Here is a 27,269-nt window from a genome sequence, read left to right as displayed (position 1 = left end):
GCCAAAGATGAAGACCAGGGGGCCCACACCCTATTCACGAGGGTGGGGGTGCCCCCCCTAGGGCGCGCCCCCTACCTCGTGGGCCCCCTGGTGGCCCTCCGACGCCAACTCCAACTCCATATATTGGCTTTCGGGGAGAAAAAAATCAGAGAGAAGAAATCATCGCGTTTTACGATATGGAGCCGCCGCCAAGCCTTAATCTCTCTCGGGAGGGCTGATCTGGAGTCCGTTCGGGGCTCCGGAGAGGGGGATTCTTCGCCGTCGTCATCATCAACCATCCTCCATCACCAATTTCATGATGCTCACCGCCGTGCGTGAGTAATTCCATCGTAGGCTTGCTGGACGGTGATGGGTTGGATGAGATTTATCATGTAATCGAGTCAGTTTTGTTAGGGTTTGATCCCTAGTATCCACTATGTTCTGAGATTAATGTTGCTATGACTTTGCTATGCTTAATGCTTGTCACTAGGGCCCGAGTGCCATGATTTCAGATCTGAACCTATTATGTGTTCATGAATATATGTGTGTTCTTGATCCTATCTTGCAAGTCTATAGTCACCTACTATGTGTTATGATCCGGCAACCCCGAAGTGATAATAATCGCGACCACTCCCGGTGATGACCATAGTTTGAGGAGTTCATGTATTCACTATGTGCTAATGCTTTGTTCCGGTTCTCTATTAAAAGGAGGCCTTAATATCCCTTAGTTTCCAATAGGACCCTGCTGCCACGGGAGGAGTAGGACAAAAGATGTCATGCAAGTTCTTTTCCATAAGCACGTATGACTATATTCGGAATACATGCCTACATTACATTGATGGATTGGAGCTAGTTCTGCGTCACCCTATGTTATGACTGTTACATGACGAACCGCATCCAGCATAATTATCCATCACTGATCCGGTGCCTACGAGTTTTCCATATACTGGTTCTCGCTTATTTACTCTTCCGTTGCTACTGTTACAATCACTACAAAATACCAAAAACATTACTTTTGCTGTCTTTACTTCTATTACCGTTACCACCACTATCATATTACTTTGCTACTAAATATTTGCTGCAGATACTAAGCTTCCAGGTGTGGTTGAATTGACAACTCAGCTGCTAATACTTGAGAATATTTTTTTGCTCCCCTTGTGTTGAATCAATAAATTTGGGTTGAATACTCTACCCTCGAAAACTGTTGTGATCCCCTATACTTGTGGGTTATCAAGATCTTTTTCTGGTGCCGTTGTCGGGGAGCATAGCTCTATTCTTTGATTCACTTGGGATTTATATCTGTTGGACACTATGAAGAACTTGAAAGACGATCGAACTACTATTTTGCCCTCAACTACGAGGGGAGGTAAGGAACTGCCATCTAGCTCTGCACTAGATTCTCCTTCTGTTATAAGTAAGTTTGCGACGCCTAAACCTGCTACTGCTATGAACTCTGATATGTCGCATGTTATTGATGATGCCACTTCTGCTATACTTGATACTTGTGATGAAACTACTTCTATGCTTGATAGTACTGTGCCCCTTGGAAAATTTCTCGATGAGCAAATTGCTAGGTCTAGAGAAAGAGAAATTATTGAATCTGAATACGATGATGAGAGTGCTGATGAAAATATGCCTGCTATTCCTGAGGGTTATCTTTTTGATGCGGAATCTTCTACAGCTATTTTTGCTTGCCAGGATAGATACGAACTTAAGAGGCTGCTAGTTAAATGGAGTAACGAATCTCTTAGAGATAGAATGAGGCCCGACCCTGCTTTTGCTACTTCACCTATTTGTGTTCCTGATAAGGATTATTATGAATTTTCTATTGATCCAGATATAATCACTTTGGTTGAATCTGATCCTTTCTATGGCTATGAATCTGAAACAGTTGTGGCACATATTACTAAGCTAAATGATATAGCCGCCCTGTTTACTAATGATGAGAGATCGCTCTACCTTTATTTACTCAAAATATTTCCGTTCTCATTAAAGGGTGATGCTAAGATATGGTTTAATTCTCTTGATCCTGGTTGTGTGTATAGTCCCCAGGATATGATTTATTACTTCTCTGCTAAATATTTCCCTGCTCATAAGAAACAAGCTTCTTTGAGGGAAATATACAACTTTGTGCAAATTGAACAAGAAAGTCTCCCACAAGCTTGGGGGAGGATTCTCAAGTTACTTAATGCTTTGCCTAATCATCCTCTTAAGAAACCTAAAATACTTGATATCTTCTATAATGGACTAACCGATGCTTCTAGAGATTACCTGGATAGTTGTGCTGGTTCTCTTTTCAGGGAAAGAACACCGGATGAAGCTGAAAATCTATTGAATAATATGTCGACAAATGAAAATAATTGGGCACCTCCCGAGCCAGCTCCTGAGCCAATTCCTGAGCCTATTCCTAAACCAACTCCGAAAAAGAGAGGTGTTCTATTTCTCAGTCCCAAAGATATGCAAGAGGCAAAGAAATCTATGAAAGAAAAAGGTATTAAAGCTGAAGATGTTAAGAATTTACCTCCTATTGAAGAAATATATGGTTTTAATTTACCGCCTGTTGAAGAAGTATATGATCTCAATTCCTTATTCACTGAAGAACCTCTTGATCCCGATATCCCGACACAGGTAGTAAAGGTAAATTCTCTCTATAGATATGATAAAGCTGAAGTCCCTCCTACTAAAATTTCTAGTCAGTGCTTGGATGAGTTTGATGACTTTATGTTTAAGCAAGATGACTTTAATGCTTATTTTGGTAGACAATTAAAACAAGATGCTTATATGATTAAACGCTTGGGTGATTATATGGCTAATATTAGAGGTGAGCTTAAACTTGTTAGCAAACATGCTTCTATGGTTACCACTCAAGTAGAACAAGTACTTAAAGCTCAGAAAGAAGTGCTTGATGAAATGAATAGTAATAAAAACGATTATGCTGTTAGAGTGGCTACTAGAACTGGTAGAATGACTCAGGAACCTTTGTATCCTGAAGGCCACCCTAAGAGAATCGAGCAAGATTCTCAGAGAAATGATATTGATGTACCTAGTTCTTCTAAAAGGAAGAAAAAGAAAAATGATAGGACCTTGCAAACTTCTAGTGAGCGTATTGCTGAACCACCTGAGAACCCAAATGATATTTCCATGTCTGATGCTGAAACACAATCTGATAATGAACATGAACCTAGTGATAATGTTAATGATAATGTTCATAATGATGCTCAACCAAGTAATGATAATGATGTAGAAGTTGAACCTGCTGTTGATCTTGATAACCCACAATCAAAGAATCAACGTTATGACAAAAGAGACTTCGTCGCTAGGAAACATGGTAAGTAAAGGGAACCATGGGTTTAGAAATCCATGCCTTTTCCTCCGAAACCATCCAAGAAAAAGGATGATGAGGATTTTGAGCGCTTTGCTGAAATGATTAGACCCATTTTTTTGCGTATGCGATTAACTGATGTGCTCAAAACAAATCCTTATGCTAAGTATATGAAGGATATCATTACTAATAAAAGAAAGATATCGGAAGATGAAATTTCCACCATGCTTGCTAATTATACTTTTAAAGGTGGAATACCAAAGAAACTTGGAGATCCCGGAGTACCTACTATACCATGCTCCATTAAGAGAAAGTATGTTAAAACTGCTTTATGTGATCTTGGAGCCGGTGTTAGTGTTATGCCTCTCTCTTTATATCGTAGACTTTATTTGAATAAATTGACACCTATTAAATATCTTTGCAAATGTCTGATAAATCAACTGTTATACCTGTCGGTATTTGTGAAGATGTGCCTGTTGTGGTTGCAAACATTACTATTTTAACGGACTTTGTTATTCTTGATATTCCCAAGGATGATAGTATGTCTATTATTCTTGGAAGACCTTTTCTTAATACTGCAGGGGCTGTTATTGATTGCAACAAAGGCAATGTCACTTTTCATGTTAATGGCAATGAGCACACAGTACACTTTTCGAGGAAACAACCTCAAGTTTATAGTATCAACTCTATTGGAAAAATTCCATCAATTATATTTGGAGGTTTTGAATTTCCTCTCCCTACTTTCAAGAAAAATATGATATTCTTATTGTTGGGGATTTTCATATCCCCGTTGAGGTAACATAGTGTTATTCGAAATTCCTCCGGTTCCGTGATTATTCGAAATGAGTTTGTTAACAAGACTTGATCAACCTTGTTAGTGGGTTCATTTTGATGATCACGAGATGGATGAAACTAGAAGCACAACCTTCTGCACCCTCTTTATATTTTCTATTATTTAGTAGAAATAAAGTAAAATAGTATTTTTCTGTCTGTCTCCTGACTTATTTGTGCAATATAAAAATATCCCGAAAATAAAAGTCCTCAGAATGCCATGCCAATTTAATATGATTTTTTCGGGAATATTTGAGGATTTATTGTGCAAAAATCACCGCGGTGGGAGCTGCCACCTGGTCACGAGGGTGGAGGGCGCGCCCTACCCACTGGGCGCGCCCCCCTGCCTCATGGGCCCACGGTGGCCCTCCTCCACTTATCCCTGCACCCATCTTCTTCCTCTGTCTCACACAAACACGAAAAACCAACTCAAGCACGAGTTCCAGCCCCTGTTGCTGTGATTTTTGATCTCCTTGCTCAAAGCACCTCTCGCAAAACTACTTGGGGAGATTGTTCCTTGGTATGTGACTCCTCCATTAGTCCAATTAGTTTTTGTTCTAGTGCTCTATTCATTGCAAATTTATGCTGCTAAGGTGACCATGTTCTTGAGCTTGCATGTCAAATTCATATGGTTCCAAGTAGTTCTAATGCTTGATATAGGCCCTAGGCACTTGTGGGAGTAGTTGCTAGCAATTTTATTGAAGTTGGTTCACTTTTATTTGAAGTTGCTAAAAATTTCAGATTATTTCAGAAAATAATGAAGAGACTTTTGAGGGGCTCGTCGAGCCGAAGCTCGAAGGAAAAACAAAAGGAAGAAGAGCAGAAGCCAAAATTTAATTTGCCTCGCACCGCGGAGGTCTGGCCGTGTGAATGGCCTTCTGATGACTTCTTGAGGAGAGCCGGGATTTATGAAGATTTCTATTTATTAATTGAGAATGCTGGCCTCACCGACTTCCTCCGCGACCAACGTCATCAGTATCTCTTACTCACAAATACTTTTGTGCAAAACTTCTACTTTTCCCCTAAGAATTCACCTCCATCAGTAGAGTTTCGTTTATATGACGTTGTTAAGAGGATGCCATTAGCTGAATTTTGCGAGGTTTGCAAAATACCCTTTGAGGGAACCTTGGATGAACCACACCGTAACGAAGTATAAGCTTTTATTAACACTATCACGGTGGGAGAAACCAGGAAGGTTTCTGATGCAAGAATCACTAGCATACATTTTCCTGTTTTACGCTACTTTGCCTTATTTGCTAGTCGTTGCTTGATTGGTCGCGGGAACTGTGGAAACCTTAGTGTTCCTGATGTTATCATTTTGTTCCATGGTTTATACCGCAATAACTCTGTTAGTATGGGTGGAATTGTTGCTAGACGGTTAAGTCTGAACCGTACTAAGGGCCCCGTCTTTGGAGGCATTTATGCTTCACGCCTAGCTGAATATTTTGGAATACCTATTAGGCATGAGGAGAGAGAAGAAATCATCACGTTTTATGATACAGAGCCGCCGCCAAGCCCTAATCTCTCTCAGGAGGGCTGATCTGGAGTCTGTTCGGGGCTCCGGAGAGGGGGATTCGTCGCCGTCGTCATCATCAACCATCCTCCGTCACCAATTTCATGATGCTCACCGTCGTGCATGAGTAATTCCATCGTAGGCTTGCTGGACGGTGATGGGTTGGATGAGATTTATCATGTAATCGAGTCAGTTTTGTTAGGGTTTGATCCCTAGTATCCACTATGTTCTGACATTAATGTTGCTATGACTTTGCTATGCTTAATGCTTGTCACTAGGGCACGAGTGCCATGATTTCAGATCTGAACCTATTATGTTTTCATGAATATATGTGTGTTCTTGATCCTATCTTGCAAGTCTATAGTCACCTACTATGTGTTATGACCCGTCAACTCCGAAGTGACAATAATCGGGACCACTCCCGGTGATGACCATAGTTTGAGGAGTTCATGTATTCGCTATGTGCTAATGCTTTGTTCCGGTTCTCTATTAAAAGGAGGCCTTAATATCCCTTAGTTTCCAATAGGACCCCGCTGCCACGGGAGGGTAGGACAAAAGATGTCATGCAAGTTCTTTTCCATAAGCATGTATGACTATATTCGGAATACATGCCTACATTACATTGATGAATTGGAGCTAGTTCTGTGTCACCCTATGTTATGACTGTTACATGATGAACCGCATCCGGCATAATTATCCATCACTGATCCGGTGCCTATGAGTTTTCCATATACTGGTTCTCGCTTATTTACTTTTCCGTTGCTACTGTTACAATCACTACAAAATACCAAAAACATTACTTTTGCTGTCTTTACTTATGTTACCGTTACCACCACTATCATATTACTTTGCTACTAAATACTTTGGTGCAGATACTAAGCTTCCAGGTGTGGTTGAATTGACAACTCAGCTGCTAATACTTGAGAATATTCTTTGGCTCCCCTTGTGTCGAATCAATACATTTGGGTTGAATACTCTACCCTCAAAAACTGTTGCGATCCCCTATACTTGTGGGTTATCAGGTAGCACTACAGCCTTTCTGATAAGTATATGTGAATGATATATATTGTTGATCAGAAATGATGTAGAATTTTCTGGAAATCATAAAGGAGAGTTTGAAAGGAGATTTTCAAAGAAAGACCTCGGTGAAGCTGCTTACATATTGGGCATCAAGATCTATATAGATAGATCAAGACGCTTGATAAGATTTTTCAATGAGTACATACCTTGACAAGTTTTTGAAAGAGTTCAAAATGGATTAGTCAAAGAAAGAGTTCTTGCCTGTATTACAAGGTGTAAAGTTGAGTAAGACTCAAAGCCCGACCATGGCAGAAGATAGAAAGAGAATGAAAGTTATTCCCTATGCCTCAGTCAGAGGTTATATAAAGTATGCCATGCTATGTACCACACCAGTTGTGTGCCTTGCTATGAGTTTGGCAAGGGGTACGATAGTGATCCAGGAATGGATCACCGTATAGCGGTCAAAGTTATCCTTAGTTACCTAAGTGGACTAAGGAAGTATTTCTTGGTTATGGAGGTGACAAAGAGTTCGGCGTAAAGAGTTACATTGATGTAAGCTTTACACCAATCCAGATGACTTTGAGTCTCAATCTGGATACATATTGAAAGTGGGAGCAATCAGCTAGAGTAGCTCCATGCAGAGCATTGTAAACATAGAATATTTCCAAAATACATACGTCTCTGAATGTGACAGACCGGCACGTTCACTAAACTTCTCTCATAAGCAAAACATGATCACACCTTAGTACTCTTTGGGTGTTAATCACATAGCAATATGAACTAGATTATTGACTCTGGTAAACCCTTTGGTTGTTGGCCAAATGGCGATGTGAACTATGGGTGTTAAACACATATAGATGTGAACTATTGGTGTTAAATCACATGGCAATGTGAACTAGATTATTGACTCTAGTGCAAGTGGGAGACTGAAGGAAATATGCCCTAGAGGCAATAATGAAGTTATTATTTATTTCCTTATTTCATGATAAATGTTTATTATTCATGCTAGAATTGTATTAACCGGAAACTTAGTACATGTGTGAATACATAGACAAAACATAATGTCCCTAGTATGCCTCTACTTGACTAGCTCGTTAATCAAAGATGGTTAAGGTTCCTAACCATAGACATGTGTTGTCACTTGATGAACGGGATCACATCATTAGGAGAATGATGTGATGGACATGACCCATCCGTTAGCTTAGCATTATGATCGTTACAGTTTCATTGCTACTGCTTTCTTCATGACTTATACATGTTCCTAAGACTATGAGATTATGCAACTCCTGGATACCGGAGGAACACTTTGTGTGCTATAAAATGTCACAACGTAAATGGGTGGTTATAAAGATGCTCTACAGGTGTCTCCGACGGTGTTTGTTGGGTTGGCATAGATCGAGGTTAGGATTTTTCACTCTGTGTTTCGGAGAGGTATCTCCGGGCCCTCTCGGTAATGCTCATAACTATAAGCCTTGCAAGCAATGTGATTAATGAGTTAGTTGCGGGATGAAGTATTACAGAATGAGTAAAGAGACTTATTAGTAACGATATTGAACTAGGTATGACGATACCGACGATTGAATCTCGGGCAGGTAACATACCGATGACAAAGGGAACAACATATGTTGTTATGCGTTTTGACCAATAAAAGATCTTCATAGAATATGTAGGAGACAATATGAGCATCCAGGTTCTGCTATTGGTTATTAACCGGAGATGTGTCTCGGTCATGTCTACTTAGTTCTTGAACCCATAGGGTCCGCATGCTTAACGTTCGATGACGATATGTATTATGAGTTATGTGTTTTGATGACCGAAGTTTGTTCGGAGTCCTGGGTAAGATCACGGACGTGACGAGTAGTCTCGATATCGTCGAGATATAAAGATTGATATATTGGACCATGTTATTCGGACACCGGAAGTGTTCCGGAAAGTTTCGGGTAAAATCGGAGTGCCGGAGGGGTTACCGGAACCCCCCAGGGGAACTAATGGGCCACCATGGGCCTAGTGGAGAGAGAGGAGGGCAGCCAGGGTAGGCCAAGCCCCTTGGAGTCCGAATAGGACAAGGGAAGGGGGGCGGCGCCCCCCTTTCCTACTCCCTCTCCCTCTCCTTCCTTCCCCCTCTCTTCCTTGTGATGGAATCCTACTAGGACTAGTAGTCCTAGTAGGACTCCCTCTCCTTCGGCGCGCCCCTAGGGACGGCTGGCCTCCCCCTTGCTCCTTTATATACGGGGGCAGAGGGGCACCCTAGAACACACAAGTTTCTCTTAACCGTGTGCGGTGCCCCCCTCCATAGTTACACACCTCGATCATACCATCATAGTGCTTAGGCGAAGCCCTACGCCGGTAGCATCATCATCACCATTGCCACGCCGTCTTGCTGACAGAACTCACCCTCGTCCTCAACTGGATCAAGAGCATAAGGGACGTCATCGAGCTGAACGTGTGTTGAATGCGGAGGTGTCGTACGTTCGGTACTTGATCGGTTGGATCGCGAAGAAGTTCGACTACATCAACCGTGTTATTGAAATGCTTCCGCTTTCGGTCTACAAGGGTACGTTGACACACTCTCCCCTCTCGTTGCTATGCATCTCCTAGATAGATCATGCATGATCGTAGGATTTTTTTTTAAATTACTGTGTTCCCCAACATGTATTTGTGATAGACCATTGTCCAATGGTCTCTGTGGCTCATTTGTGTAACTCATTTCTTTTGCATTACAACTGTGTATTACATGCCTTCTGCGTCACATTGTTGTTCACTATAAGTGTATATAGGAACCAAGGTGTCCATCCTGAACATTTAATTCCACATCAATCTTATCTTAGAAAACAAAATTGGATTTAGTAACTAAGAAAAAGATGGCATGGCTTTGCCTCTTGTTGTATAGTCGTATTGGGAAAATGATATCTATAAATTTCAATAGAAGCTTTTCATCACATCTGATTTAGCTTTTCACCTAGAGTATTGAGCTCTGTCTCAATTCAATTATTCTATTTGTGTACAATTTTGTGTTGGCCAAACAATGATATAACTGGCCTTAAGAATTACACATTTATGGCTTTTTGTGTGTGAATTTTTCCACGTGTTTCCAATAAAATTTGGATGAACCATACATACTACACATGAAGAAAACCATGAGATGTCTCCTTCCGTAAAGGCGGAACCTAAGTAAAACAAGATGTGGGATACTTTCCAATTTGGAATAGGACTGACATCACTTCGTTGATGCTTTGGATTGGTCCGCGGCAGAGCGACTAAAGCCCTATCAGTGTAAATCATTGGCCGAGAAAGGCCCTAATGCCTCTGGCCCCGATCCAACTCCCTCCATTGACCAATCAAGGAGAGCCAGCAGGTCTGCAGGCATCCAAGCTCTCTCCCTACATCAGAACTGCAACCAACTATTCGAGCCCAGAGTCTAAAACAACTATCATTTCTCGACACACTCCCGGATAGAGATATTCATGTCTCACTCTGTGCGTGACTAGTTAGAGCAATCATGATAGTAAGAATCGGCAACAATGATATTGGTCTAACTTCTGGTAATATATGTTGTAAAATTAAAACAATGGGGTGAGACATCAAGAACCAAATATGATGTAAAGAGTCATTGCAACAAATATATAGGTCATATAATGGAAGAAGTAGTATTAAACTTATAACTCATTTTTTCAACATACTACATAACAAGAACTCTAGGGGATTTTAACACATAACACATTCTAGGAGTAATCACTAGAAAAACCTAGTCATAAGGTTTACCCAGTTGACACAAAATCTAGTGCATGAGTCCCACATCGCCACATGTAAGAGTCTAACGGAAGTGACTTGACTAGATTTTTTTTGTCTCTCTAATTTTTTTTAAATTTTCACTTCATATATGGCCAGATATTTCAAAAACATTCTAAATCCTTAAATATCTTGACAAATGAGCTTGGATTCTTCAAGAACTCTAAGGACCATTGATTGATTTACGAAATCTAGTCGAGTCTTAGTGTTTTTCAATTTTAAGTATTAGGAACTAATGCGTACATCTTGAACATTTAATTCCACATTAATCTTAGCTTAAAAAACTAAAATATATTAAGAACTAGGAGAAAGACTACTCTACTTTGTTTCTTGTCACATGGTTGTATCCGTCAAATGATATGTATAAATTTTCTTTAGATGCTTTACATCACATCTGATTGTTAGCACTCTAGTTTTTAACCCTTCACCTAGAGTATTGAGCTCTATGGCAATTCGTTGATTCTATTCGTATACAACTTTTTGTTGGCTAAACACTTAATTGGCCTTAAGAATTGCACATTTATGGCTTTTTGTGTGAATATTCCACTTATTTCAATTAAAATATAGATGAACCATACTAACTACACATGAGGAGAACCATGAGAATTTATGTACAGCATCGTTAGGGCTCACTAGATGTTAGGGCTAAAGGTAATAAGACATGGGATACTTTCCAAGTTGGAATAGGACATACATCACCTCCTGGATGCTTTGGATTGGCTCCCGGGAGAGCGACAAAAGCATCGTCGTTGTAAAAGTTGGCCGAGAAAGGCCTCAATGCATCTGTCCCCGATCTGTTTCCCTCCATCGACCAATCAGGGAGAGACGCTAGGTCCGCGTGCATCCAAGCTCTCTCCCTACACCATAACTGTAACCAACTGTTGGAGCCCAGAGAGTCTGAAACAACTAGCGGTTCTCGACACACTCTCAGTGAGAGATATTCAAGTCTCACTCTGTGCATGAATAGTGAGAGAAATTATGAGAGGGGTAAGGATCTAGAACAATGATATTGGTCTAATTTCTAGTAATATATGTTGCAAAATTAAAACAATTGGGTAAAACATCAAGAAACAACTATGATGTAAAGTGTAATTATGCAACAAGTAGTTCTTATAATGGAAGAAATATTAAACTTATAACTTGTTTTTTTAAACATACTACATAACTAGAACTCTAGGGGATTTTAACACATAACTAATTCTAGGAGTAATCACTAGAAAAACATAATCATAAGGTTTAGCTGGTTGACACAAAATCTAGTGCATGAGTCCCACATGTAAGTGTCAAAAGACAACGAGTCAACTAGATTTTTTTTTGTCTCTCTAAAAAAATTCACTTCAAATATGGCCAAACTTTTCAAAAAGATTCTAAGGCCTTAAATATCTAGACAAATGAGCTTAGATTTTTCGAGAATACTAAGGATCGTTGATTGATTTACTAAATCTAGTCGAGTCACAGTGTGGTTCACTATTAAGTATATAGGAACCAACTGTCCATCTTGAACATTTATTGCCACATTAATCTTAGTTAAAAATAATCAAAACAGATTTAATAACTAAGAGAAAGACGACGTTGCTTTTCCTCTTGTTGTATGGTTGTATTCTGCATATGATATGTATAGTCCTTAGATGATTTGCATCACATCTGATTTTTAGCCCTATGGATTTATCCCTTCATTGAGCTCTATGTCAATTCATTGATTTACAACTTTTTGTTGGCTAAACATTGATATAATTGGCCTTAAGAATTGCACATTTCTAAATTTTGGTGTGTGCTTTTTCCCACGCATTTCCATTAAAATATAGATTAAGCATACTGACTACACATGAGGAAAACCATGATAATTTACATACAACATCGTTGGGGCCCACAAGATGTCTTCCTCCATCACGACCGAAGGTAAAGGTAAAATAAGACATGTGATACTTTCCAATTTGGAATAGGACAGACATCACCCCCTCGATGATTTGGATTGTCTCACGAGAGAGCGACAAAAGCCCTGTCGTTGTAAAATGTTGGTCGAGAAAGGCCTCAGTGCCTCTGGCCCTGATCCATCTCCCTCCATTGACAGACCCGGGAGAGGTCCTAGGTTCGCGTGCATCCAAGCTCTACCTACACCAGAACCATAACCAACTATTGGAGCCCAGAGAGTGTGAAACAACCAGTGGTTCTCGACACACTTTTAGATAGAGATATTCGTGTCTCACTCTGTGCGTGACTAGTTAGAGCAATTATGAGATGGGTAAGAATCTACAACAGTGATATTGGTCAAAATTCTATCTTTGTAAAATTAAAACAATTGGGTAAAACATCAAGAACCAAATATGATGTAAAGAGCCATTATGCAACAAATAGTTCTTATAATGGAAGAAATATTAAACGTGTAACTTGTTTTTTTTCAAACATACCACGTAACTACAACTCAGGGGATTTTGACACATAACTAATTCTGGGAGTTATCACTAGAAATACATAGTCGTGAGATTTAGTCAGCTGACACAAAATCTAGTCCATGTGTCCCACATGTAAGTGTCTAAAGACAATGATTCGATTTGATTTTTGTCTCTCTAAAAAAAATTCATTTTCACTTCAAATATGGCCAAAATTTTCAAAAACATTCTAAAGCCCTAAATATATGGACAAATGAGGTTAGATTCTTCTAGAATACTAAGGATCATTGACTGGTTCAGTAAAAAAATCATTTTTCCTACGATCTTTGAATTCACACTTCAAATTTGGCAGAAATTTGAAAAGCATATTCCAAACTCCTACATGGCTAAAGAAAGAATTTAGCTAAACCTTTTCTAGAATATTAACTGAAAATATGTTGGTTTACTAAAACATTTTCATTTCACCGACAACTTTGAATTTTCACCTCAAATTTGGCCAAAACTTCAAAAAAAAAACATGATGAGTGAGTTGGCTAACGGCAAGTTCAATACCTGCTCAAGGTGAGCTAAGACGGGGTTGATACCGATCCCTAGACACTAACATATGGGTCCAATTTGTCGATTTATGGGCCAAGTGGGTAATGGTTTTGATTATGGGTATTTGTGCTAGTCCTAGAGTCTCGATTATGTATTACAAATCCTTAAAGTGTACACCCTCTGTTTCAAAAGTAAGATGTTTTAGCGGTTCAATTTAAACTGTCAAAACGTCTTACATTTTAGAAATAGAGGTAGTAGTAGTTTTTTGTTTTATTTTTGTTATTTCAAATACCTAGAGATGTGTTTTGGTGCAATCTTGTATAGCCACAACCATAAACCTTTTTTCTCTAATACTTTCTTTGTTTCACATATTGGATGTAATAACATCTTATATGTAATAACATCTTATATTATTATATTATAGGACAGATGGAGTATATGATATACACACTCGTTCGAGGGAGGGAAAAAAACATGAACCCTTCAATCAACGGAGTGCAAGGCTTGAGTGCGTAACGTACGCCTATTAACCCCTTTTTGTTAACCCTCGTTGATAAATAATGGTTTTACTAATTCGACAATCTGCGATCGAGTTGAGCACACCGAAACCGGTGATGAGTGATGACACCTCTGGCAAGTTGATATCTCGAGCTCGGATGTATGTGACCTTCAACTTCAACCGTGTACACCAGGATTTGGTTCTTTCGATCCATCCCAAACAGGTCTAAAGGTACGTGAGGTCGGCAAGCATGGGCAGATTAAGATTCGTTTCCATTTCTTCTCTGGGTAAAACCCTCACGAGCATGGCTGCCGCGCGCAACCACACAAACGGTCGACAGTCACGCACGCACCGCCGCACCACACAACCCTGTCGACCACCCCGTGTCGCCATGCACCCGCAGCGATCGCGGCTCCACGTACGGGACGTGGAGCCTCCCTCCCCGTGGCCCCCTCCATCCATATGCACGCGCCCCCGGCCTACAAAACGGGGCACTGCACCTCTCGTCCTCCCACCGTACTACCGCAAGTGCAAAGTAGCTCACACATCCATCGGCGCCAGACTACTGACTCAGATCCTCCACCGACCACCAGACCCAGACCGATGGCTTCTTCTTCCGTGCTGCTCGGAGGAGGCGCGGGCGCCGCCGCCTTCACCGGCGCCGCTGCCGGCAAGGCTCTTCCCAGGCCGTGCTTCCTCGCCGCTCGCCCGCACACCGCCAGCGGTGGCCGCCTCTGCCTGCAAACCCCTCCTAGAGCGACTCCTGTACGTGCACTTGATGTTATTATTACTCTCTCTGTAAAAAAATATAAGAATGTTTAGATCACTACTAACAATGATCTAACACTCTTATAATTTTTTACGGAGAAAGTACTTGCTGGTGTTTGTTCTTTGCGATCTTACGTATGCTGACTGTTTGTTGATTCATTGGTGCGTCAGGCTAACGACGCCGTCGAGACCGTGAAGGGGGCGGCCGGGGAGGCCGGAGACAAGGTCTCGGAAGGGGTGGACAGCGTGACGAAGGCGGCCAGCGACGCGGCGGGCAAGGTACAGGAGGCGGTAGAGGGCGCCGTGGAGGGAGCCAAGGACCTGGGCGAGAAGGCGAAGCAGGCGACGGAGGAGGCGTGGGACGCCACCAAAGACGCCGCACAGGGCGTCGCCGACGACGTCACCGCCGCGGTTGAGGATGTGAGCAAATGAGCTCAACATTTGCGTATCAGATTGAATATTTAACATGCATGATGTGCACGCGAGTGTCTTTTGTGGGTCACGTTATTAATGATGTATGCTTTGTATAAGAGCTACAACGTTGGTCAAAAGTTGTGCTAAAAGAGCATCTACAACCGCACATCCGTACCCGTCTCAAACGTCCAGCCGGGCTATCCAAAGAAACGTCTTCCAATCGGACGTCCCATATCCGGCCTAAACGACCGGATTGATACGCACTCCCATACCTGGCCCATATCTGGGGCGGATATGAGAACGCGTGAGCATGCCCGCCACGTCAGACTGCGATCACACGCAGAGACCGACGGTCCAACAGACGCCTCCTCTAGTTCTCGGTGCGGATGCATTCATGGCATCGTGTGGCATCACTCCAGCATGCCGCCCGACGGAGCAAGTCTATCTATTTAAGTTGAACGGCGGCAGTGGAACCCTAGCATGTCCCCATTCTTTCTTGCTCGCGCCGCGGCTTCCATCCGGCCCATACCGCTAGCCATGGCCCGGCAGAGGATCACCACCTATGGAATGTCAACACCGGAACACCGGTTGTAGCTCGAGGAGGAGATCCGGGCCAGGCGTGCTGCTCGTGTCACTGCCGGTCTGCCTCCGAATTCATTAGAGCCAGAGGAAAAGGAGGAGGAGGTGCAGCAGCAACCGGAAGCGGATTAGGAGCCCCAGCCCATGAAGGAGGAGGATCCGAAAGCGCACGACGCGGTAGAGCCGGAGGAGGATCAGCAGACTGCGGGTTTCGCCATGGAGAACATCATGGCAGAGTTCGAGGTCGCCCAGGCAGCGAAGATGGCGAAGCAGATTGCCATCCTTGAATTCATCCAAGATGAGGCCTATGTGGAGTCCACTCGCCCAGGCTTTGCACCGACCCTCCTAATACCCTTCCAATATGCATCATCGTCATCATCCAAACATCAACCGTTTGCTCAATCTTTGCAATACACCCTATGGAAAACCTCACCCACAAATCAGTACTAGGCCACTGTCTACGCTATGGACCTTTCATCGTGGCTGGTCGAATCTGATGGCTTCTTCGGAGCTTGTAGCAAGCGATATTCACATTTGAATCTGGTGTCGTTTGTAGTCCCATGGGCACTATGGAACTTTAGAAATGGCACTGGGTTAACCGTAGCATTTGGTTGAACATGAAACAGATATGTCACCTAGTCCTACAACACCTGAGAAAGTGGAAAGTGCTTTTCAAGCAGTTCATCTTCCGTGGTGTTTATGGCTTCAGACGAAGGTTCTCGACTTTGTCGATGCCGGTGCCGGTGATGCCCTTCGTGTCATTCCCTCTTTGATTGCATCGTCCATTGATACGTCTCCAACGTATCTATAATTTTTTTATTATTTCATGTTGTTATATTATCATTTTTAAATGTTTTACAATTATTTTATAACAACTTTATCTCATTTTCTGGGACTAACCTATTGACAAGTGTCCAGTGCCAGTTGCTGCTTTTTACTTCGCAGAATATCAGTACCAAATGGAGTCCAAACGCAGTAAAACTTTTGGAGATTTTTTATGGACCAAAAGACACTCAGTGGGCCAAAGAAGTACCAAAGAGGAGGCTCGTGGGGAGCACAACCCACCAGGGCGTGCCCAAGAGCCCAGGCGCGCCCAGGGGGGTTGTGCCCCCCACGGAGCCCCCCTGCACCACCAATTCGCCCTATAAATTCCGAAATATTCCAGAATACAATTCCAGGCGCCGCAAGTTCCAGAACCACGAGATCCAATCTAAACACCATCACGGAGGGGTTCATCATCCTCATTGGTGCCTCTCTGATGATGCGTGACTAGTTCATCATAGACCTATGGGTCCGTAGGCAGTAGCTAGATGGCTTCCTCTCTTTCTCTCTTGATTCTCAATATAATGGTCTCTTGGAGATCTATTTGATGTAACTCTTTTTGCGGTGTGTTTGTTGGGATCCGGTGAACTTTGAATTTATGATCAGATCTATATCCATGAATATTATTTGATTCTTCTTTGATCTCTTATATGCATGATTATTTATAGTCTCATATTTCTTCTTCGAATCTTTGGTTTAGTTAGGTCAACTAGGTCGATTTTTCTTGCCATGGGAAGAGGTGCTTTGTGATGAGTTCGATCTTGCGGTGTTCTTTCCCAGTGACAGAAGGGGCAGCAAGACACGCATGTATCATTGCTATTAAGGATAATAAGCTGGGGGCTATTCCTAGATGAATAGATCTCGTCTACATCATGTCATCGTTCTTATTGCATTACTCTATTTCTCCATTAACTTAATACATTAGATGCATGTTGGATAGCGGTCGATGTGTGGAGTAATAGTAGTAGATGCAGGTAGGAGTCGGTCTACTAATCTTGGACGTGATGCCTATATATTGATCATTGCCTTGGATATAATCATAATTATTCAATCTTCTATCAATTGTCCAACAGCAATGTGTTTACCCACCATGTGCTATTTCTCGAGAGAAGCCACTAGTGAAATCTACGGCCCCCGGGTCTATTCATTATCATATTTGCTTTGAGATCTATTTTCATTAGCTTTTATTTTTAGATCTATTATTCCAAAAACCTAGAAATAACTTGCTGCACTTTTTTTTAATTTTTTTATTTTGTGTTATTGCAAGATCTATTTATCCAAAATCATACAAACCAATCTATCTTTTGCCCGAGGAGGGATTGACAACCCCTCTTACGCGTCGTGTTGCAAGTATTTGTTCTTTGTGTACAGGTACTGTTTACACAATGTTGCTTGGTTCTCCTACTGGATTGATAACTTGGTTTCACAACTGAGAGAAATACCTACCGTAGCTATACTGCATCATCCCTTCCTCTTTGGAGAAATACCAACGCAGTTTCAAGCGACATCATCCTTAAGCATTCCCACTTTTCCAACCATTCAGAGTCCATTACTCTGGTTGAAAAGCTTGACTCGGCTAGCCGGGGCAGACCATGGCAACATCTTTGACATCGTTCCCTCCGTTGGGGTTATGACCACATGGCTGGCGCATGTTCCCGCGTTAGCATTACGAGAGGGGATGGTGGCTTCAGGTGCAGTCACAGATGGAGCAGCGATGCTGCAGAGTATGGTGGCTTGTCGTCCTCTGAGGTTCAAGGAGGCCCAAGTCCGCTTCCCTTCGGTGGTGTCCTCTCACTCTCCAGCAGCGAGGTATTGGCAGTTTAGGGTGCTCCTTAGTGGTATTTGTTCAGTTGTCGCAGCCCTCTCGTCCAAGTTTGTCTAGGTTTTGTGGTCGTAGGTATAGGTGATTTTCGCCTGGTTTCACTCCGATTAACCGAGCTTTGATAGGTTTTTGGATTTGATTTATCTTATAAACCAAATCAACTATGTAGGTTTTTGGGTTTGGTTTTCCTTAGAGCATCTCCAACAGACGCACGGCAGGGTGGCGCCCTAAAAAAATTTTGCAGCGCCGAAATAGCGTTTTAGCACGCGAGGGAGGGTGGTTGCTCTTTTTAGGCGTTGTAAAAACTAGGGCGCCGCTGTAGCGCTTCACCAGGCGTGATAAAATCCAGCGCGCGCCCAGCCGGCGCTTGGCAAATATGAAACAACACATACCAATTTAACAATACACTACTAGGGAAAACCTTATACACAGAATCTTAGCAGCAGCGCTGTTCAGGAGGAGGCGCTACTGCTAATTAGCGGCAGCGCGGGGAAAAAACAGGTGCTACTGCTACTAACTTAGCAGTAGCGTGGCTGGGCGGAACCACGCTGCTACTAAAATCGACCGATAGTTCCCGCCAACCTAGATTTAGCAGTAGCACGGTCTTTATAAGCGCGTTGCTGATAAAGGCATAGCAATAGCGCGCTTTTTCTGGGACGTGCTACTGCTAATTGTTGAAATTTTTAGAACTAGCCACATGGCGGGACCCACTTAGTAGTAGCGCGTGAGCCATAAGCGTGCTGCTGCTACTTTAATAGCAGTAGCGCGGTTTATGACCAGCGCTACTGCTAAGCCGCAACATATACCACCTTTTTCCCTCCCCCTCCCCCTCCCCCTCCGCCATCCTCTCTTCCTCACTTTCCCCTACCTCCCACCTCCTCTCTCCCTCACTTTGCTTCTTCCTCACTACTTCTCCCCCCATTACTCTCCTTCTACCTACCTTTCTCTCTCTTTATTACTCCTAGCTAACTTACACCACCTCCATTAATGCATCTCCTTTCTATTTTTCCTCTCCCTCCACTAGATAGTCATCTCCTTCCCAAACTAGCTTGGTAGATTTACCCATTTAATGAAGTGAGCTATGTACCTCCCTAACTAGATCTAGCCATCTCAAGAAGTAAGCTTTGTCCACTTTTGTTCATTCCCTAGGTGTGTGGTGACACCGATCGACATCATCATCACCATGCTCGATCTCGATATAGGTGATTAAAAATGTGTGCTTTTGCAAGAATGGACATATGTGTATGTGTGCGATATGACATAATCGCGTGAAATGATGGAAATTGTGTGTGTGGCTTGAGTTGCCGCCGAATTATGCTTGAGTTGCCTATATTTTGCCGAAATGTCGATTTATTTCTATTTCGGCGAATTTCGGGCAAACTCTATATGTCATATTTTTAGGGAAGGTCATGCCGAATTTTTGTATGACTTTGATGCATGCACGCATTTTTATAATCAATTTTTTTATTATTACCATGCAGGCGTTCATGATGGTTAGTGGAACGATGGTGGATAGGTGGTTCCGATCGGCGGTGCAGGACATGAAATAAAATAACCTGACAGAGGTTTTATGTTCGTGTGGAAGATGCAAAGGAATAGTTTGGCTCGACCCGTATGACGATGGTCGTGTCGAAGCGCACCTACTCATGACTAGTTTCATGGATGGCTATACTTGGTGGATAATTGAAGATAAGGATGATGATGTTGAGGACGCCGACATGGCAGGCAATGACAACACGAGGCAAGACAAAGAGATGATCGACAATGGCAGCGGGGAAGAGGCCGGACATGGCGGCGGAGAAGGGGTCGGACATGCCGGAGGAGAAGGGGTCGGACATGGCGGCAAAGAAGGGGCCAGACATGGCGGATGAGAGAACGTGGACTCCACGCTGCAGAGTTCGTCGGTACTAAGTTCAATAATGCAGGACCCTCATGTTCAAGCACTGCTTCGCAAGGAGACGAGTACTCAGAGAGCTGCTTCTATAGAGGAGGCTAAGCTGCAGCAACTATCGGTAGACTCGAACACTCCATTGTATGATGGTTGCAATCCTGAGGTGACCCGCTTGAGTTTCACGCTCCAACTCCTGAGATGATACGTCCATTTTGCATCATTCTTTTATATCAATATTTATTGCATTATGGGCTGTTATTACACATTATATCTCATTACTTATGGCTATTCTCTCTTATCTTACAAGGTTTACCATGAAGAGGGGGAATGCCGGCAGCTGGAATTCTAGCTGGAAAAGGAGCAAACATTGGAAACCTATTCTGCACAACTCCAAAAGTCCTGAAACTCCACGAAACAACTTTTTGGGATTTATAAGAATTTCTGAGCGAAAGAAATAGGCCAGGGGGCCCACACCCTGTCCAGGAGACAGGGGCGCCCCCCCCCCCCTATAGGGAACGCCCCTATCTCCTGGGCCCCCTGGTGAGCCTCCGGCGTCCATCTTCTGCTATATCATCACTTTTACCCTGGAAAAAATCTTGGGCATGCTTACGGGACGAAACTCCGCCGCCACGAGGCGAAACCTTGGCGGAACCAATCTAGGGCTCTGGCAGAGCTGTTCTGCCCGGGATACTTCCCTCCGGGAGGGGGAAATCATCACCAATGATCCTCTCATTGGAGGGGGCCAATCTCCATCAACATCTTCACCAGCACCATCTCCTCTCAAACCCTAGTTCATCTCTTGTATCCAAAACCACAAATTAGTACATGTGGGTTGCTAGTAGTGTTGATTACTCCTTGTAGTTGATACTTATTGGTTTACTTGGTGGAAGATCATATGTTCAGATCCTTAATGCATATTATTACACCTCTGATTATGAACATGAATATGCTTTGTGAGTAGTTACGTTTGTTCCTGAGGACATGAGTGAAGTCTTGCTATTAGTAGTCATGTGAATTTGGTATTCGTTCGATATTTTGATGAGATGTATGTTGTCTTCTCCTCTAGTGGTGTCATGTGAACGTCGACTACATGACACTTCACCATTATTGGGCCTAGAGGAGGGCATAGGGAAGTAATAAGTAGATGATGGGTTGCTAGAGTGACAGAAGCTTAAACCCTAGTTTATGCATTACTTCGTTAGGGGCTAATTTGGATCCATATGTTTCATGCTATGGTTAGGTTTACCTTAATACTTTTGTTGTAGTTCGGATGCTTGCAATAGGGGTTAATCATAAGTGGGATGCTTGTCCAAGTAAGGGCAGTACCCAAGCACCTGTCCACCCACATATCAGATTATCAAAGTACCGAACGCGAATCATATGAGCGTGATACTAGCTTGACGATAATTCCCATGTGTCCTCGGGAGCTCCTTTCTCATTATTAGAAATTGTCCAGGCTTATCCTTTGCTAAATAAAGGATTGGGCCACCTTGCTGCATCTTATTTACTTTATTTACTTGTTACTCGTTACTATTTATCTTATCATAAAACTATCTATCACCTACAATTTCAGTGCTTGCAGAAAACCTTACTGAAAACCGCTTATCATTTCCTTCTGCTCCTCGTTGGGTTCGACACTCTTACTTATCGAAAGGACTACGATAGATCCCCTACACTTGTGGGTCATCAAGACTCTTTTCTGCGCCGTTGCCGGGGAGTGTAGCACTTTTGGTGAGTGGAACTTGGTAAGGAAACATTTATATAGTGTGCTGAAATTTTCTGTTACTTGTCACTATGGAAACTAATCCTTTGAGGGGCTTGTTTGGGGTATCTTCACCCCAACCAGAAGAGCAAAGAGTTGCTTCTCAACCTACTGAACTTTATGGAAATATTCACTTTGAGATTCCTTCGGGTATGATAGAGAAACTGCTAGCTAATCCATTTGCAGGAGATGGAACATTGCATGCCGATTTACACCTTATATTTGTGGATGAAGTTTGTGGATTATTTAAGCTTGCAGGTATTCCCAATGATGTTGTCAAAAGAAAGGTCTTCCCTTTATCTTTGAAGGGAGATGCATCGACATGGTTTAGGCTATGTGATGATACGAGATCTTGGAATTATAAGCGATTGAAGTTGGAATTTCACCAGAAGTTCTATCCTATGCATCTTGTTCATCGTGATCGTAATTACATATATAATTTCTGGCCTCACCAAGGAGAAAGCATCGCTCAAGCTTGGGGGAGGCTTAAGTCAATGTTATATTCATGCCCCAATCATGAGCTCTCTCGGGAAATGATTATTCAGAATTTTTATGCTCGGCTTTCTATTGATAATCTCAACCTGCTTGATACTTCCTATGCTGGTTCTTATATGCTGAAGACTATTGATTTCAAATGGGACTTATTGGAAAGAATTAAACGCAACTCTGAAGATTGGGGTTCCGACGATGGTAAGGAGTCAGGTATGACACCTAAGTTCGATTGTGTTAAATCTTTTATGGATACCGATGCTTTTCGTGGATTTAGCACCAAGTATGGACTTGACTCTGAGATAGTAGCTACTTTTTGTGAAACTTTTGCTACTCATGTTGATCTCCCTAAAGAGAAGTGGTTTAAATATAATCCTCCTATTGAAGTGAAAGTAGTCGCACCTATTACAGTCGAAGAAAAGACTATTACCTATAGTGATCCTATTGTTCCTACTGCTTATGTTGAGAAACTTCCTTTGCCTGTTAGGATAAAGGATCATGCTAAAGCTTTGACTGTTGTTCGTAAGAGTAATACTAGGACTTATACACCTCCTGAGCAAATTAATGTTGAACCTAGTATTGCTATGGTTAAAGATCTCTTGGATGAGGACTTAGATGGGCATGTTATTTCTTTCTGTGGTGAGACTGCTAATATTGCTAGGCCAGATACTAAGACATGTAGACCTGTCGTAGGCATGCCTGTTATTTCTGTTAAAATAGGAGATCATTGTTATCATGGTTTATGTGATATGGGTGCTAGTGCTAGCGCTATCCCTTATGATTTATATAAAGAAATTATGCACGCCATTGCACCCATTGAATTAGAAGACATTGATGTTACTATTAAGCTTGCTAATAGGGATACCATTAAACCTATTGGGATTGTTAGAGATGTTGAACTTTTGTGTGGGAAGGTTAAATATCCTGCTGATTTTCTTGTTCTTGCTTCCCCACAAGATGCCTTTTGTCCCATTATTTTTGGTAGACCCTTCTTGAATACTGCTAGTGCTAAGATTAATTGTGAAAAGAATATTGTCACTGTTGGCATAGATGGTATGTCTCATGAGTTTAATTTCCCTAAGTTTAGTAGACAAACTCATGAAAGGGAACCACCTAGTAAGGATGAGATTATTAGTCTTGCTTCCATTGTTGTTCCTCCAACTGATCCGTTAGAACAATATTTACTAGACCATGAAAACGATATGTTTATGAAATAAAGGGAAGAAATAGATGAGGTGTTCCTTAAACAAGAACCTATGCTGAAACATAACCTTCCCGTTGAAATTCTCGGGGATCACCCTCCACCCAAGGCTGATCCCGTGTTTGAACTCAAACCATTACCTGATAATCTTAAGTATGCTTATCTTGATGAAAAAGAAATATATCATGTTATTATTAGTGCTAACCTTTCAGAGAAAGAAGAAGAAAGATTATTGAAAACTCTGAAGAAGCACCGAGCAGCTATTGGATATACTCTGGATGATCTTAAGGGCGTTAGTCCCACATTATGTCAGCGCAAAATCACATTGGAGGACGATGCCAAACCAGTTAGAGATCCTCAAAGACGATTAAATCCCAAGATGCAGGAAGTAGTAAGAAAGGAGATTCTAAACCTCCTTGAGGCAGGTATTATTTATCCCATTGCTGATAGTGAATGGGTAAGCCCTGTCCATTGTGTCCCTAAAAAGGGAGGTATTACCGTCTTGCCTAACGATAAAGATGAATTGATCCCGCAAAGAATTATTACATGTTATAGGATAGTAATCGATTTTCGTAAGTTAAATAAAGCTACTAAGAAAGATCATTACCCTTTACCTTTTATTGATCAAATGCTAGAAAGGCTATCCAAACACACACATTTTTGCTTTCTAGATGGTTATTCTGGTTTCTCTCAGATACCTGTGTCAGCGAAGGATCAATCTAAAACTACTTTTACTTGCCCTTTTGGTACTTTTGCTTATAGACGTATGCCCTTTGGTTTATGTAATGCACCTGCTACCTTTCAAAGATGCATGATGGCTATATTCTCTGATTTTTGTGAAAAGATTTGTGAGGTATTCATGGATGACTTCTCTGTCTATGGATCCTCTTTTGATGATTGTTTAAGCAACCTTGATCGAGTTTTGCAGAGATGCGAAGACACTAGTCTCATCCTGAATTGGGAAAGTGTCACTTTATGGTTAATGAAGGCATTGTCTTGGGACACAAGATCTCCGAGAGAGGTATTGAAGTTGATAAAGCCAAAGTTGATGCTATTGAAAAGATGCCATGTCCCAAGGACATAAAAGGTATAATAAGTTTCCTTGGTCATGCCGACTTTTATAGGAGGTTCATTAAGGACATTTCTAAAATCTCTAGGCCTCTGACTAATTTATTACAAAAAGATATTCCTTTTGTCTTTGATGATGATTGTGTAGAAGCGTTTGAAGTGCTTAAGAAAGCTTTGATCACTGCACCTATTGTTCAGCCACCTGATTGGAATTTACCTTTTGAAATTATGTGCGATGCTAGTGATTATGTTGTAGGTGCTGTTTTAGGGCAAAGAGTTGATAAGAAATTGAATGTTATCTAGTATGCTAGTAAGACTCTTGATACTGCCCAGAGAAATTATGCTACCACTGAAAAAGAATTCTTAGCAGTTGTGTTTGCATGTGATAAGTTTAGACCTTATATTATTGGTTCCAAAGTTACTATTCACACTGATCATGCTACTATTAAATATCTTATGGAAAAGAAAGATGCTAGGCCTAGACTCGTTATATGGGTTCTCTTGCTCCAAGAGTTTGATTTGCACATTATTGAAAGAAAGGGAGCTGAGAACCCCTTTGCAAATAACTTGTCTAGGTTAGAGAATGTTCTTGATGACCCACTGCCTATTAATGATAGCTTTCCTGATGAACAATTAGCAGTCGTCAATGCTTCTCGTACTGCTCCTTGGTATGCTGATTATGCTAATTAGATTGTTGCTAAATATTTACCGCCTAGTTTCACATACCAGCAAAAGAAAAAGTTCTTTTATGATTTAAGACATTACTTCTGGGATGATCCACACCTTTATAAAGAAGGAGTAGATGGTGTTATTAGACGTTGTGTGCCTGAGCATGAACAGGAACAGATCCTACGCAAGTGTCACGCTAAATCTTATGGAGGATACCACGCTGGAGATAGAACTACACACAAGGTACTACAATCTGGTTTTTATTGGCCTACTCTCTTCAAAGATGCTCGTAAGTTTGTCTTATCTTGTGATGACTGTCAAAGAATAGGTAACATTAGTAGACGTCAAGAAATGACTATGAATTATTCTCTTATTATTGAACCATTTGATGTTTGGGGCTTTGATAATATGGGACCTTTTCCTGCCTCTAATGGTTATACACATATTTTAGTTGTTGTTGATTATGTTACTAAGTGAGTGGAAGCTATTCCAACTAGTAGTGCTGATCATAACACTTCTATTAAAATTCTTAAAGAAGTTATTTTTCCGAGGTTTGGAGTCCCTAGATATCTAATGACTGATGGTGGTTCACATTTTATTCATGGTGCTTTCCGTAAGATGCTTGCTAAGTATGACGTCAATCATAGAATCTCATCCCCCTATCACCCGCAGTCTAGTGGTCAAGTAGAGTTGAGCAACAGAGAGCTCAAACTAATTTTGCAAAAGACTGTTAATAGATCTAGGAAGAATTGGTCCAAAAAACTTGATGATGCATTATGGGCCTACAGAACTGCATACAAAAATCCTATGGGTATGTCTCCGTATAAAATGGTTTATGGAAAAGCGTGTCATTTACCTCTTGAACTTGAACATAAAGCATATTGGGCTATTAAAGAGCTCAATTATGACTTCAAACTTGCCGGTGAGAAGAGGTTATTCGATATTAGCTCACTTGATGAATGGAGAACCCAAGCCTATGAGAATGCCAAGCTTTTCAAAGAAAAAGTCAAACGCTGGCATGATAAGAGGATACAAAAGCATAAGTTTAACGTAGGAGATTATGTGTTATTATTCAACTCCCGTTTAAGATTTTTTGCAGGAAAGCTTCTCTCAAAATGGGAAGGTCCCTACGTTATCGAGGAGGTCTATCGTTCTGGTGCCATAAAAATCAACAACTTCGAAGGCACAAATCCGAGGGTGGTAAACAGTCAAAGAATTAAACACTATATTTCAGGTAATCCTATCAATGTTGAAACTAATATTATTGAAACCGCAACCCCTAAGGAATACATAAGGGACACTTTCCAGAACGTTCCAGACTCCAAAAAGGCATAGGTATGTGTACGGTAAGTAAACCGACTCCAAAACAACTCCAATGGCAATTTTTATCATTTTTGGAATATTTAAGAATTTTAGGAAGAAAGAAGTAGTCCGAAAGGGACACGAGGCTCCCACGAGAGTGGAGGGCGCCCCCTATAGGGCGTGCCCCCTGTCTCGTGGGCACCTCGTGTGCCTCCCGGACTCTGTTTTCTTGCACGTTACGTATTTTGGTCGGTAAAAATTCATTATATATACTTCCGACGGTTTTTACCACCGTATCACGCAAATATCCTTTGTTTTCGTTTCGAGTTGTTTCCGTTGCAGATTTAGAGCACCATGACTTCATCCTCCTCCAACAATTAAGACAAGGATGCTTGGCTTTTGAAGATAGAGCTGAAAAGAGGATAACCAGAAGAGATCAACAAGGATGAAGGGATCAAGGAAGCCATGGAGGTTCAAGCTCTGGCGGTGAAAGAAGAAGATATCCCTCAACATTTACCTAACCTCTTTACTCCAACAGAGATTGAAGCTTTCAAGATGATTGAGTTAGCTCGCATATAGAACAAGTATCTCACACAGGAGAA

General features: G+C 41.7%; 1 protein-coding gene across 1 annotated transcript; it reads left to right on the top strand.

Moving 5' to 3' along the window:
• Positions 1-14,372: 14,372 nt before the first annotated feature.
• LOC119365416 lies at positions 14,373-15,228 on the top strand. The gene is made up of 2 exons (XM_037631045.1): positions 14,373-14,645; positions 14,820-15,228. The coding sequence occupies exons 1-2, from the start codon at positions 14,484-14,486 to the stop codon at positions 15,078-15,080; spliced, it is 423 nt and encodes a 140-aa protein (XP_037486942.1). The 5' UTR covers positions 14,373-14,483; the 3' UTR covers positions 15,081-15,228.
• The last annotated feature ends 12,041 nt before the right edge of the window (positions 15,229-27,269 follow it).

Source organism: Triticum dicoccoides, chromosome 2B, assembly GCF_002162155.2.
Source record: "Triticum dicoccoides isolate Atlit2015 ecotype Zavitan chromosome 2B, WEW_v2.0, whole genome shotgun sequence".
NCBI lineage: Eukaryota > Viridiplantae > Streptophyta > Magnoliopsida > Poales > Poaceae > Triticum > Triticum dicoccoides.
This window is presented reverse-complemented; position numbering and strand designations above follow the sequence as displayed.

Excerpts from the sequence above, each read along its gene's own strand:
- LOC119365416 (XM_037631045.1), top strand. The coding sequence starts at position 14,484 with ATGGCTTCTTCTTCCGTGCTGCTCGGAGGAGGCGCGGGCGCCGCCGCC. Across the intron at positions 14,646-14,819 it reads CCCCTCCTAGAGCGACTCCT|GCTAACGACGCCGTCGAGAC; the intron begins GTACGTGCACTT and ends TTGGTGCGTCAG.